The following is a 16,180-nucleotide window of genomic DNA, read 5'->3' on the forward strand; positions in this document are numbered from 1 at the left end:
TTCATAAATTTGATCCTTTTGTTTTTGTTTTATCCGTTGTTATACTACATAAACTCAGCCTTTTCTCCTGCTCCCACCTCCCCAATCTCAGCTTTTCCCCTGCTCTCTCCTATCCCTAGCCTAGCTTTCCCCCTGCTCCCTCCTATTCCAAGTTCAGCTTTTCCCCTGCTCCCTCCTATCCCATGCTCAGCTTTTCCACTGCTCCCACATACCCCAAGCTCAGCTTTTCCACTGCTCCCACATACCCCAAGCTCAGCTTTCCCCCCTGCTCCCTTCTACCCCAAACTCAGCTTTTCCCCCTGCTCCCTCCTATCCCAAGCTCAGATTTTTCCACTGCTCCTTTTTATCCCAGTTTCTGTTGCTTCTTCCTACCCCAGTTTCCGCTGCTTCTTCCTAGTCTTACCAATGTGTCAGTTTTAGGTTTATTTTCCTTTTCTCTTGTGAACTCATTTAATTGTTTTTGCTTAGTCGATTAGTTCTTACCCGGTTATAGGTGGCTTCATAAGCCCTGCTCTCTGTCAATTCATGTACAATTATTTCTCATAACTGAGAAAATAATTTCTCAATTTTCTTCTTATAGTTCGTAACATTTATTGGAATGTGGTTAATTCCAATTGTTCTTAGCATCAGAAGCCAGTTTTGGAGATTCGTGTTTTGTTGGTTACTATTCTCATGCGTTACGTTGCTAGTTGTAAGAAAGGCATTAGAAAAGCCCTTGCATGGAGCGACCCCCAGGTAAGATATTTGCTCAGGTTTGTGTATCCGAAAGGGGAGGGTATTACAGGGTAGAAGAAATATATTAATAGGTGTATAGTTAGAAGGCTTTATAGGCATATTAAAAGTGTATAGAGTATATACCTATCATTAAGATCTTTGTAGACACAAAACTGAAGTTTGGTGCTTTATTATGTGTCTTTTCTGGAAATTTGTCCCAAACTTGAAATAAATCCAGAAAGGGAGCGAAAGAGATATTTTATATCATCGTTTATATTTTATATATGATATAACTATTATATAGATAGAGATGTCTGTATATTATAACTGTATTTTATATGGTATCTTTGTATAGATAAAGAAATCTCACATATTTTAAACAAATATATATAGGGGGTAAAAAACTATTTTATAGGGAATAGGATTTTTGGTAGAATAAAGTTATTGGATTGAAATAAACTTAACTTAGTAGAAATGTCCCGAAGTTTCACAAGTCGATTTTCTTTGAAAAAACATATTTCAAAAATAATTCTTTGCCTGGATGTTGGGATTGATTAATAATTGATTTTAGTATGTATTTTGCTGTGGTGTTCTTACGCTGGGGTGGCCTCCTCTATGATCTCCTACCTTGTATGTTTTTTTTTGTCTTAGTTTTTTTTTCTCTTTCTGGAATTATTAGTATGAAGAGACGTTGTGTTTTTTTTCTATGCATTTGTACTGCCTCAGCCTTACGAGCTCTGCTCTCTGTTGGGGCATAATATTGTTTTTGTATATTTTTAATGTGAATTAATAAATGATTGATTGATTGATTGAAAAAAGGAACTGTAAAAAAAATTCCCTAAAGGATTTTGATTAGCTTTCATTAACTGGGAGTATTTTTACGTACGCTTTTCTTAGAAAGGGGTGTCCACAAATTCCCCAAACAAACCAAAAATTCAAACCAACGTTCAGTTGCAAGGTTATGGGAACTGTTTCTTTATCCAAAAATTTGTATTGCTGATGGAGCTTATGTAGCTGAGAACAATAGGTACTACATATTCTTGTGGTAAGGCTTCGCCTGCCTAAGGATATATATTAAAGACAGAAAAAGGGATTGCTCTCTTCTAGAATTGCTCTGATACTCGACTTGACTTCTATCTTTTCCGTTAAAGAAGCACCTTGAGGGATACCGTTTCCAAACTGACGGTTAGCTAAAAAAAACGTCTTAATTCACTTAAAAATTCATTCAGGACCAATTTAAAATGCAACTTTTGAGTCAGGCTAATCACCTCTGTTTGAATTATAAGCTATATCAGAAACCTCTTAATTAATGAGCAAAAATTTAAAATGCTTTTTTGGTAATTTTTACGTTTATATACTCTGGCTTGAATTTTTCCTTTTTCATGGATTATAGATGGCACTAGTCTATTAAATCTTTGGATAATGTTCCAAAACTAACAATATGTCATGAAATCGTTTTTAATGGTGCTTTTATGCTGATAAATAGTCAGTGAAATCAAGGAGCTAAAATTCATTTTCCCGAAAAGGCGATACGGTACTCATTGAATGCATTCTCAATTGCTCTGCTTTAAGCACAATGCTTAGGTGGTGCAACTAGGAGTGTCACATATGAAGGGACTTAGTATCAAGTAACTTCCATCGTTTCCAATGAAGAGGGGCAGTGTTCCCAAACTGACGAGTTGCTAGAAATCAAACCTCACAACTTAACTTCAAACCATTCTTGGCAACGTGTAATGAACAGGGTACTGACAAATATGACAAGTACCTGAACCGTTAAGGTGATTTTGTTATAAAATTACCTATTTCATTCTCCCGTCTTTTATAGCCATTCGGAGGTTGAAAAAATCTTCTTTTTCCAATATAATTTGCCCGTTTTCGTTTTTTGATTTATTTTTTAAGGCTTATTTCATATTTTGTTTATTTTTATTTGAGTTTATTTTCACACAGTTTGTGTTTTTAAATTTTATCACCCAAAATCGATGATTGATACTATTTTTTATTTTAGGTAATATTTATATTTTTTGTATGCTATGATGTTTGTTGCAGAAAAAGCTTCAGGACTGTGGTAACAACCAAAATGATAGCACTTATTAAAACTAAATAACATAAACAAATCGTGAAGAAAAACTTAGCCTATAATATCCTATAATTTTCTAGGGGATCCATACTCACGCTGAGAAATCTTCCCAGCTATCTGCGAGTAACATGTTCTCTCAGGTTACACAGCCTCTCTTCACCATATTTCAAACAGATACTTTGTTTAATTCAGTTTATTTTATCTTTAGAAATAGGGCTATTAAAGGAAAAGAATGGTTTCAGATGCAGATTTCTATTGCCACTGATTCAATTTGGGAATTCGTTGTGGTCTAAATTCTTACGTTCCCACATTTTTAAACTTTTTTTTAGTTTTTTATATGACGCTATACAACCTGTAAATGACTGTAAAAATGCTAATGACTGCTTTATATAAACATGTGTATAGAGTAGTGAAAAAAAAATTAATTCGAGCTTTTGTGGTAGGGGGGGGGGAGAAAAGATTCTGGTTTTTGTTAGTTGTTTTCTAAGTGTGTTTATGGTAAGGCCTTATCTGTATTTAGTTAATTTATAACTGTTATTCTTATCGAAATAATTCCAGAGGAATTTCCAGATGCTAGTTTTACACTGACTGTACATAAAACAATAACTACAGTTTCCGGGTTCGATCCCACTTTCTTGGCCCATAATTAAAGTAAGATTAAGAGGGTTACGTTAGGCTAGGCCATGTTTTGTGGATGAATGATGACAGATGGCCAAAGATTGTACTTTTTGCCTATTCGTTTAAAGCCAGAAGAAAAGGAGATCGTCCCAAATTGTGGTTGTAAGGGATATAGGCAGGCCCGAATTCACCACTAGGCACTGGACTAGGGGCGCATAATGCAAGGGGTTGCAATAAATTCTCGCTGAGTGATTTTTTCTTCACAAAAACTGAACTGACGTGATTTACCATCTAAGTGCCAGGTGCCCTCCACCACCGCGCTGCCTATTCAAAAAAAGCGATTTTAAAACAACACAGGAATACTGTGGCCACTTAAAAACTGTCAAATGTCTCCTAAGAATGGTAGTTGATAGTTTGGTATCACCTCCCTCTGTCATTACTTTTGACTCATCAGTTGCATTCTATTAAGTGAGTCCACAATCAACGAATTTTCTGGATTTCCCAGAAAACATCACAAAAACGAGGCGACAAAAACGCTTGGGCCTAGGAGTGTCAAAGCTTCAAACCCGACCCCGGATATAGGAACAATTTGAAATAAATTGGAACTTCATACCAGAGGGAAGGTTGGGGTTGAGGAGTGTGCGCAGCCGTGTTGGCTTCAGGTGACATGGTTCTGTAATGAATTGGTAGTAGTAATAGTAATTTGCGTTTGTTTCATATACTCTTTTTTTCAATTTTCAGGATGGTCTACAAATGGTTTTACATTATTCACTTACTAAGCTGTGGTCTGGGTATTTTTGGATACGCCGTTATAATTGCAGCTTTTTGTGGATTTAATTTGGTTTTTGGAGTTCTCCCTCAAGTGTGGCTGGATTTCGGTTTTTTACTTATATTCTATGGCTCATACTTTGGAGTACTAGGAAGAGATTTAGCTGAGATGTGTGCTGATAAAATGGCATCAAATATAGGGGTATGTATTACCGTTATTGTTGGGGTTTCCAACTGTCTATGGGTGTACATGAATTATCATTTAGTGAACCGATGATTTCAAAGATGCTCCAGACTCGGAACCCACCCTATAGTATCGATTCTGATTCTGGCTCTGAACCGGATTGAATATGCTAAATTATCAATATAATTGGTGTACACCTATTGGGTGGCTGGGGACTGTAATAGCTTCTGTCGATTAAAGGTCAATTTTCGTTTATTGCTTTTTTGATTATCAAATTAGAGAGAAAAAAAATGCCAGAATTCAAATTCATGAAACAACTTCATGTCCAAGAGCCTTTATCAACGGAAAAAAAGTTAAAAAAAAAAAGTTAAATTATCTAAAGAAACACAAAAACAACACACAAGAGAAAAAAACGAAAACAAATAAAATGCACATCTTAATAAACTTCCAAAATACTGCAAAACTAAATGTCTGAATAATCACAGAAAAGACAAACAAATGTCTCTTGTATACCAAATATTTCTCATCTATAAATTCAGGTTGGCAAATTATTTGCCGATCGCATTTATATTATTTGAAGTTTTGTCGTTGTTTTTCTCTTTCGTTTTGTTTCATCGTTTTATCTAAATCATACCCGTTTTTCTTTCCCTATTTTTTTTTTTTTTTTAATGGAAAAGCAGTTTGGTCTGAGAAATTATTGTTAATTAATTTTTAATAAATAATATTTAATTAATTTTTTTTAAATATTTATTCTCGAATTTTTTATTTCCTTTTGATTGGTTGCAGTTTAAATTTAACGCATCTGTTTCTGTTTTAATGCTTGTATTCTGAAAAGCGTTTAAAAGTAATATCAATCCCTTTTCAAACCAATTGGAAGCATAAGACGAAAGTCGTCCATCTCATTAAAGACGTGAAATTACAGCGAGCTAGAAATGGGGGAGGGGGGGAGAAATTGCAGAGAAGGAGAGAAAAAGGAAAGAACCAAAGATTGAAGAAAAGAGCAAGAGAATGGGAAACGGGAGAAAATGCAAAATAATTAAGTGATAGCAATACAATTGAAAAATCTTCTGAACTACCTAATTAGTGTGGTCTTACCAAAATAAAACTCATGTGTTCAAGTAGTTAATTAGTCTTAAGTTCTTATAAAAATGGTCGGATTTGCATTGTAGTTTCAACGGCAAGGTATTCCTGCATTGTCTTTAGTATTTCGAATGTCCACGCATACATGAAATGGTGATTAAAATTTGATTAATTAACCGTTAATGTTGTGAGCAATTAACCATTAATGTTGTTAGAAATTGGCTTATCTTAAGTTAGAAACCTGACAATTGTCCAAGTATTGAGCATAAATGTGTAAAAAATGAAAATCTAGGCCCCAGTTTTGTTTTATTTTGAAGACAAAATCACGAAACTGTTTTTGATAAAGACCCATTCAGAATAAAATTTTACTAATATTGGCTTAAAATTACTGATTGGCTGAAAAATTGTATGAAAAATTCTGATTGGCTCAAATTATTGCTAAGTAAATCTCAGTAATAGTAAAATCTCATTGCGGTTCAGCCTTAATCTGGCATATTTCGTAATTTTGAAGTCACTCAGTGGCGTAACAAAGTCCTAGTGGGAGGGGGGGGGGGATTTTTCCAAATCAAGTGAAAATGACAGTGAAGACTGAAAAATGATCCACATATTACCATAAATGCAAATATATACAAAAGAAAACTGACCTGTTTCTCTGGATACTTGAATTACGCAGGCTTATCTTAGTTTTGACATTTTTCAGAAACTAAATTTCAGCTTGAGGATGGGCAAACTGAAATCTGGGGGCGGGGCAAACTTGGGTCTAGAGGGGACAGTTGCCCCCCCCATGCCCCATAGAAAATTACGCCCCTGCTGTCACTACTTCTCATGTTCTGCTTTTTATTTTTTTATTTTTTGGTAATTGCGTAGAGACCTTGTTGAAGAGAAGGAAAAAGCTAAAAAAAAAAATAATTACTTACTTCATAACTTTGTAGATTAATCATAGTTAATACATTTTGTATGCAGTCAACCTTAATCTTCACTTATTTCAGTATTTTTCCACTTTTTTCAAGAAATGCATCATGAAATAAGCTTTGCTTAATTTTGAAAAGTCTGCGATATGCATCTGTTTCAGGGATGATTCAAAACTGAATAAAAGCTATTAAAAAAAGGATAAATATGTTGGAAAATTGAAAAAACCGATGAAATAAGGGAAGATAAAGGTCAGCTACATGCAAAATGTGTTAACTATGATAATTCCGCATATTATGAAGTAAGAATTGTTTTTGACATGTTTCATTTTCTCCAGTAAGATCTCTTGGCCTATATTTTTACTATATTTTGATTTATATTTTAGGATTTGTTTGTTGTTGTTTTTTTTTTAAGTTAAAGCGCACCTCCCATTTTTTTCAAAAGTTAAAAACGGCTCCTGTTTTTGGGTACTTGGAAAAAATTTAGCTGAGAAACGTGCTGATAAATCGCTACTTTCGCGTCTAAAGATGGTATCTGACATTTTTACACTTTTGGAATAATGGCCAGACTTTTTTGCTATGCCTTTCTCAAGGGGGGGGGGGGTCAACAGGACAATGTATGTTTAGTTACGGATCGATTCTCCTGATATACATCAGCCTTCTGTTCCTCCCTTTGAGAAAGGCCTAGCAAACTAATTTTGGTAATTATCTCAGAAGTATGAAAGTCTGATACAACCTTTAGGCCAGACAGAGATGAAAGGGCGTAAAATATAGAGATAGACACTAAAAATAAACGGTAGGCCGTCCCAGGCATTGCTGCTTATCTAAGCTTTCAAATTTCCAAATATTAATTATCTTTTTATAGAATTGTGCCGATATACTCTTTCAGACTAGGAAGAGATGGGTCTTTCTGAAGTTGTATCGGCTTATAGACAAAGTATAGAGAAAATAACCAAAAGTAGGCACAAAACGAAAATGGCAAAGAATAAAAGGAGAAGAAAGACAACTTAAACAAGTCGGTTGTTTGTTGTCAGTTAATAACGATTTATGATTATTGAAACAAATTATGATTGATTTGATATTATCTTTGAATATCGGTCACATAGTCATAAAAAGGTCTTTGAATTTTGTTTCTGGGGCTTTTCTTTTTATGGCACTTGATATTTACCTAATGACATATGGCGATCGCAATTTCTGTCCGTCGGTCTCTCTGTCTGTCTATCAGTCTCGGTTTTGCTTGTTCGGGAACTTCCAGATAAGCTAGGACGATGAAAGTAGGCAGGCGTATCAGGGACCAGACCAGATTAAATTAGAAAGAGTCTCTTCCCCGATTCGACCACTTGGGGGGGGGAGCGAGCGAACGAGATAGCTGAGAAGACTTTGCCGATAAAACAAATGATTTTTGTTCTTAAGTTTGGCTTGTTTCTGTTAGGAGCATATGGCTCCTTATATTGCCTCATCTTTTTAAAGAGAGGGCGGCGAAAAAATGACAGCAAAGAAAACATCTAAATGACAAGATCCAGTTTGTTCTGTTTATAAAAATTCATGATGAATAATGTTGCAGACTACCCAACGGGATTCGATTGGTCAGGCAAACATCATTCAAAAAAATAAAAATATAAAAATAAAAAAATAAAATAAAAAAAAAAAAAAAAAAAAAAAAAATAAAAATAAAATTTGAAGAAATTAGGATTAAAATAGCACTGATTCACAATGTTGGAGACACCCTTGCGTAATACGCAAGGAATCCACCCTTGCGTAAGAGAAAGAACCATAAAACACTTAAATCCAGGCAAAGAATAATTTCGGATTAAAACTCTTTGAAGAAAATGGCTCTTTGTCCTTGGGGCTATTTCTTCTAAATTGAGCTGATCTCGAGGGTTCTGGTATTGAAGTGAAAGTCTTGTGGATTTAGTTGGGGAGAGGAATACATCTTAGAAAAGACAAGATGGATACGAGAAACAGTAATCTCAATTATGCCCTATTCTGAAAAATAATTTGCTGAAGATTGAAAATCACGATACCCCGTTGGTGTCTACAGGTCTTTCAGTTTTATTAAATTAAATGTTTTCAGGAGCGTTTGAAACTCACTGGGCAATGAAAAAAAGGACCCAAAATTTTGGTGACCTTAATCTGTATTATCTCAACAGACAAGAGAGGCGATTTAAAGGAAAGAAATAAGCGGGAGGTTGTGTCAGGCAGTCTTCCTTGTCAAAAGAAACCTTAAGTTTTTATAGTTTAGAGATAGTAAATCAGCGGATGATCTACTCAATTTGCTTTTTAATGTTTTTTTCACCTCTTTTCAGTATTATGTTCCTGATGGTATTCCTAGTCGTAGTTTAGAAGAAAATATGTGTGCAGTTTGTGGCAATAGACTCCTTGTGCTCAACAATGATGATGCGGTCCTTGAAAAAACTTTTAGACTTCCTTGTAATCATGTGTAAGTATTTCTTGAACCAAATACCTCATTGTGCTTTCTAGCGGAAGGGCCATGAAACGGAGAACAGCGCCGTCGGTTTGGACTTCAGAGTCTAATGCCGGATCCTTTACCTTCTTTAAGGGACTTTGCTTTGAGAAGAGGTTTTTGACGTTATAAAAAGAATTGGGCTGTTGTTCAAATGTCTAGTTTTATGGATTGCAAAGGGTTCTACTCTACAGCTGCCCATGAGGAAGGTGATAAATGGGATACCACGCCTTTATGATTATCTTGGTCTTACTTGAACTTGAGAGTAGGGAGTCCGGGGTTCCACCCCAACCGCGGCAGAGCTGATGCAAGAACCTTCGTAGTCAGAAAGCAATGTTAATCCGTAAATAAGAAGTAAAATACTTTAATTCTTCTGGTGGCACAGTGCGTATGTCATCTACGTGAAAATACGAGGCTCGGGCTTTAATCTTAGCTACCTCAGGGCCGACGCAAGGACCGGCTCTGAGCAGGACCATGTGTTAATCCTCACCAGGCGTCTGACGCTCAGATGTTTCGTGGGAACTTGTTTAACCGTAAGCACATCAGACTCACGGCATACTGTGATTATGATGAATCTCTTTATGATTAGCTCCATAATTTGATAGACCTGTAATATAGTTTATCTGTTTTTGCTGTGTGATTCATTCATTTGAATAAATGAATGATTTTGGTACCCATTAAACCAGCCTCAGATGGAGTACACAAGAACAAAAAACACACTTTTAGTATTTAAACAATTATAAAGAGAAGATAAAAGATTTCAAATAGCTATAAAAACTAACTCAAAACAAGTTTTATTAGTACTTCAGGACGCTAGATCAGGATTGGGTCGTAATAGAAGAGTTATACTACTACTAACAGCTCACTGCAGCACCATGCCGCCTGATGTCTACACAGCTTCACAAGCTCCACCTCCATCCCTATCTATTTAAAACCTCCCTCTTTACACCCTCCCAAGAAGCTTTAATTTCCCTTAAATCCTTCCTTACGATCTCCTTTCAGCCAACTTGGGGGTAACTTAATTTTCTTTTACCCCGTTAGATGATTTTCCAAAAAGGACTATCTTTGGCAATCCGTCATCCCTCATCCGTATTACGTGTCCTAGCCATCTACCTGGTAATATTACTAAGGATTGCTTCTTCCTGGCTATTAATCCAAGTATCTACACGTTTAGTAGTCGAAAGAGGAACTTGCAATATTTGTAATATGTTGAACGCGTTTTTCTGCTGCGGAAAAATCTCCAAATAAGACTATTATAGAGAATGTGGAAGAATCAGTTCATTATATGGAAATGTAAAAGGGAAACAGCCAAATATTTTGGGCCCCTCCACCAGGAACCTTTTTCAACAGCGAGACTGAAATCAAAAGTACGTAAAACTTCGTGAAAAGAAGAAAAACGATAACACTGACTCGCCAACTCACTTGCCAAAAACTCAACACCTACCTGCCCATTGGAAGGCGAAGATAATATGGTCCTAAACGTGTATAGTAGCTTCTTTTCGAAGGTCTTAAGACAAAGTCTCAAGGACTTAATTAAGCTTCACCGAAGCGGACAGATATGTTACAAACTGGTTTACCACATAACAAAAGAATTTACATTTCGATTCATTGGATCAGAGATTGATCTGCGACTGCTCCTTTTGCTTCACAGAAAAATTCTCATCTAAACCTCTCCCCCTTTATGAAAAAAATTTCTAGGTACGTGCCTTGGGGAGAGTCCTGAGACAGTTTTGATGAAATTTTCACCATCTCCTGTGATCATAGGCGTAGGTGCTAGTATTTGAACCAAAAATGCCTTGAAACTGCCGTAGCACTTCTAAATACATCGTTCTCAATCAGTTTTTGCCGGAAAACGAACGTGTTTGATTTTTCGTGCAAATGTAATCGTTTTTGCGTTTCGAGCCAGATTGCTTGCGTTTTGGCGTAAGTTCACGAGTCGTGTTGGTTCAACAGGTTTTATGAAATATTTCGGTTGAAATGTTAAAAAAAAACACTTCTGCGTTAAAACTCAATATATTACACGATAACCTAAATATAAAGGTGCTATTATTTTGTTTTTCCTTGGTGAAGGAAATTCTTCATGTCAGTCAGCCAGATCAAGGTAGCTGATCTGGATGGGTAGTGGCACCTGATGAGAAACGGTTAATAATTGTCAGTTTTTTCTTCATCAGAACCTTACAAATCGTACTTTCTAAAGCGTGCGTTTTTATTGATTTTAATAATTTGAACGGATTTGGAACTCCCACTATTTAAAATCTTGAGATACACCCCTGCTTCTCTTGATATCGTGCTGAATTCAACAGCATGACAATAATTTGTTTCTATGCATAATTTGACGGGCACACCCGAATTGTTTTTGAACTGTAGGACCAAAAAAACAAAATATTTTTACTTATTGGGACTGGAGGGGAGGGGTTATGTACTTTTATTTCGTATTTTTGATTCAGTAGAAATTTTTCAATCGTTAAAAACAAATGCCCATATGATTCTGGCCATTTTCACAACGTTTTTTATTGCATCGAATGTACCAATTTTTTACCTTCTTTTGCCAGAAATCAAAAAATATTATGACAGTTATAGAAACACCAGGTTTTTCTGTAATATTTAGGATATTGTTCGGTTACAAGATTCGTGTGGGCCGAGCTTCAGCCCTCCTCCATCCCGTGGGTGATACCCTTGCAAATTTTCGAAACCCATTTTTTTGTCGAGTTTTTTTTTGTAATATGTATCAAATTTTGATGGTCAGGGCTGCTTTCAGGATTTTCGTTTAGAGGGAAGGGTATTTTGTTGTTGTTTTGGGGGAAGGGGATTAAAAAAATGTGTTTATATTATTCTTTGCTTTTTTACGAGTCAGACGAAGTTTTGGGAGAGGGAAGAGGTCAAAATTGGTAACCTCTCCCCCCCCCTCTAGGTATGGCCTTGATCAGAATTGTCGGAGTGATTAGTCTTAATGTGGAACTGGAACAAAACTATTCTTATAAGTTGTTCCAAAATGCTGATTCAATGCTGACAATGTTTGCATACTAGGAGTATATTGCTTAGTAAAAAAAAAACAAAAAACAACTAAATTTGCTTTGACGACTAACTCTGTTTGCTATAGTTTAAGCTTTTACAATGTATGCTTGATGAGAGTTTTGAAAAATTACGAGATTTTAACATTGATGTAGAGACTGTACACAGTCGAGAAGGAAGGGGATTGCCTTTTATTGTTTGTTCATGTACCGCCATTTTGCCAAAAAGACAATGGGGCTAATCGTCAAGTACTTGGAATGGTACTAGCGACTTTTATTTTTCTTTTAGTTTCCTGATTTTATATGATGATCTGAGCCTGATCTACACCTATAAAATTTATAGGATAAATAATTACATTATATAATAAATATAATAAAAATTATCCATATTATATATAACTATAATTATGTATAATCTATCTATCTATCATATATATATATATATATATATATATATATATATATATATAATATATATATATATATATATATATATATATATATATATATATATATATATATATATATATATATATATATATATATATATATATATATATGTATATGTATGTATATATATATATATATATATATATATATATATATATATATATATATAAATATATATAAAGTAAGTAGTAAATATAATAAATAATTTACTTGTATTTACAGATTTCATGAGTTTTGTATCCGTGGCTGGTGCATTGTTGGAAAGAAGGAAACCTGTCCTTACTGCAAGGAAAAAGTTGACCTCAGAGGAATCGTTACAAATCCGTATCCTTTTGAATCTTTTTTTTTTCTTTTTCGTTCTTGATAAAGTAATCTGCACAAGTTATGTTTCGAAACGGGTTACCATATAACCTCTGAAAGGGTAGAAAAATGGGTTTTTCTCTTTGGAATAAAATTGATGAGTATCCATCGAAACCATGGAGAAGAGGTAATATCTTTATCATGGACTTTAATATAATGTCAGCGTCGAGTGTTTCTGAGCCTTACCCTAAAGTTAGGCTCTAGGCTTGAAATCATAAGGAGTCAACCAACCTTATTCCCGTACCTCACCTTGGAACGATCCTAGTAAGATAGATTATTAAGTGGCTATCATAAATTTTAAGTGGCATAGAAAACTCAATTTTTAAGGGGGGAGTTTTCTCTAATAGACAATCTAATTTTTCCTGGTGACAGGACTAAATTTACCATCTTATAAGTCGTAGGACAAAATCAAATTTTTTGAAATCATTACTTATTTATTGCAAAAATTCACCCTCACAAGCCCAGATGTATATAGTATTGAACTGTTATAAATCTGAGCTGTGCATTAATATATTTAGTACTATTTTTTTTTTTTTTTTATGAAACACTTCGGATTATTAGTTAATTGACCTACAGGAGCGCATTTTTAGAAAGACTAATTAGGCTATCCTATATTGTTGTATTTATTCCTTTAGTTGACTATTGACATATCAAAAGAATCCTTTTTTTCTTCTGGTTAAAAAAATATCACTTTTCTTACTCATTTTGACATATTCCCACTAGCCTATGTTTTCCAATTGCTAACGGTTGTAGTACCCTATTGATTATTGGAATACAGGCCAAATATTTGAATATGAAGTAGGTCAAATTTATGTTTCGGAGTCAAACAACAAAAACAGGACAATAACATCAAAAACAGTTTAAAAGAGCAACACGTTTAAATTGTGCTAAAGCATGCATTAATGAGATAATAATTTTTTTCATTGATCTTTGTGTAAAACCGTCAAAATATTGGATTTTGTCTGTTCTTACTACAATTTGTAAAACACAGTGGGAGGCTTCCTGAATAAAAGGGTTCTTTTTTTTTGTTATGTACTGTTTAAAGACAATCTTACCACCAAGATACTAAATTTTGCAAGGAAGAGTTATCTAGTGAATTGAAGGATAATATGCCGGGATTGTTCATTATGTGTATACTTAGACGAAGGGAGGATGAGGGAATAATCGTCTGACCATATTAATCACTATCATAATTAACAAGGAGACGTGTGCCATTTCTGTCCAAGATGCTTATTACGAATCTTCATGAAAATTAGTCATTATTAACCATTAGTCATTTTTATTATTAGTCATTATTATTAGCCATCATTAGCCATTATTAATCATTAATTAGAAAATTAGCCAGCGACTAGTTTAGTCTCATTTCAAACAAATAAACGTTCAAATGGGATAAGTCCACTTATTAGACAGTGAAAACAGATATAAAAGCGTGGATAAGTCGATGACATGTACAATAGTCGTCTTCAGCAGAAATACTAAAGCCTTAAAATTAAAACTAACACATTTATGCAGAATAAAATAACTACATCCGGTTCATAAATAGTGAACTAGTTCACAAAAAGTTAACTTAAAAGTTCACAAAAAGTAAACTTAAATTAGGTATTTTTTTCAAGATCACACTGCCTTTATGACGAACAAATAAACATTCAAATGGGGAAAGTCCATTCATTAGACAGTGAAAACAGATTCAATAGTCTGTTGAACGATTATTTGTACGTCATAGATAGGCAGTGTTGTCTTGGAAAAAATACTTAATTTAAGGTATTACGTCGATGATTGAATTCATCTATAATAATACTTATCTCATAATCACCCAGATCAGTTAAAATCAGAATTTATAATTATATAAATCCCTGTTTACTTCTTGGAACGTCTGAAATGTTTTCAAGAATAAATTTCGTGCTTCTAAGAATTCTTTCCTGACTTCCTCTCCTTTGGCCATATTTCTAGTGGTGTTTAAGTCTTCTCAAAGGGTAGGAAATACTTGGTAGTAATTAGGCCACAAAATATTTAATTTGTTTAGCTCAAAGAGTGGGTTCTTCTCGTAAACTTTGTCTCTGGCTCTATAACTCCAAGAATGTTTGAATTCTAGGGATTTTGATTTTCGACTCCTAGAGGGGAATGGTATAAAAGTGGCATATCCAACTCCCAGTTTTGACCCTATATTCTATTAAGTTTTTGACGTTTAGTGTTAATTGGGAACTTCGGTTTTACAACAAGCCATGTGTTGATTGTTGGTCTATTAACAGATGGACCAGACCGAGGTTTTAAAATTCAAAAACCCGTTTCAAAAACCCGTAAAATCGCTAAAAATCGATTGGAAATTAACACCAAGCCTTTATTATATTTCTTGCATATATTTCTATTGCCTCATTTTGGTATTAAAAATTTGTTAGTCAGCAGTTACGTTCCTGTGAGCTCATTGAAACTTGCTAGTAGTAATTAAGAGTATGAGAAAACGCCATATAATTATTTAAATGACATTTTTTTTATTCATAATATAAAATTTTTATATTACTAGCATGATTTTCACTATTACACCGTTATGCAGACAATTAGCATAATTATTTAAGTGATGGTTATTAATTAAATGGTAGTAATTAAGAGAGTGGAAAAACGCTAAATAACTATCTAGGTGACTATTGTTTTATTGCTAGGTCACTATTATATTGCTAATAGTAATTGAGAGAGTGGGAAAACGCCAAGTAACTATTTAGGTGACTATTATTTTATTTATTTACACTATTATGATTTTGTATTACTACTACAATTTACACTGTTACACTGACAATTATTATAAATACTTAAGAAGCACTTATAAGTATATCAAAATAGAAAAATTATTTAACAAAAATTACAACCCTGATTAAAAAAAAAATATATATGCTAGTAATGATTAAGACAGTGGAAAAACTTTACATCTTCTAACTTTATCTTTGCGTTTATTGTTTGTATTTTCTTCATAAATTTCACGTCAATTTTCTTTAACATGATGGTATAGATGGGAGAAGCCCCACGTCCTTTATGGTCAGCTGCTAGACTGGATTAGATGGTTAGTAGCATGGCAGCCAGTGATTTTACTGCTTGTCCAGGGTGTTAATTGGGCACTTGGCCTTGAATGATCTCAGTCTCTTTTTATCACTAGCCAAAATTTCTCATTTCATTTCTTACAAGAAATTTGGAGTTGTTTGCTGAAAAATTATTTCAATTTTATGTTTTGTTTAGAGTGAAATTGTTTACCTATTATACAGAATTTGGTCTTTATTAAAACTTTTTTAAATCCTAATGATGGTTATTTTATTTGTAGATATCAATTCCTTAGATCTTGGAGCCGCAGAGGAAATTTTTATATGGTATAGAAATAATTTATAACTTCGCATTATGCATATATATATATATATATATATATATATATATATATATATATATATATATATATATATATATATATATATATAAATATATATATATATATTCAACTAAAAGAAAGGAGCATGCTTAAAAAGAACAGAAATTATTATGAGTATGGTGGGCATTTCTCTTCCT

The 16,180-nt window shown here is 33.9% G+C and overlaps 1 protein-coding gene across 1 annotated transcript in view; it reads left to right on the top strand.

Moving 5' to 3' along the window:
• LOC136038893 (E3 ubiquitin ligase Rnf121-like) overlaps positions 1 to 15,920 on the top strand; it is a 39,191-nt gene extending 23,271 nt beyond the window's left edge. The window contains exons 4-8 of the mRNA XM_065722369.1: positions 581 to 735; positions 4,151 to 4,379; positions 8,656 to 8,789; positions 12,497 to 12,598; positions 15,636 to 15,920. Coding sequence (XP_065578441.1) covers positions 581 to 735; positions 4,151 to 4,379; positions 8,656 to 8,789; positions 12,497 to 12,598; positions 15,636 to 15,756 — 741 coding nt within the window. The 3' untranslated portion in view covers positions 15,757 to 15,920. The remainder of the gene's footprint in view (positions 1 to 580; positions 736 to 4,150; positions 4,380 to 8,655; positions 8,790 to 12,496; positions 12,599 to 15,635) is intronic.
• Positions 15,921 to 16,180: the final 260 nt, after the last annotated feature.

The sequence above is a fragment of the Artemia franciscana genome, chromosome 18 (genome assembly GCF_032884065.1).
Source record: "Artemia franciscana chromosome 18, ASM3288406v1, whole genome shotgun sequence".
NCBI classification, from domain to species: Eukaryota; Metazoa; Arthropoda; class Branchiopoda; order Anostraca; family Artemiidae; genus Artemia; species Artemia franciscana.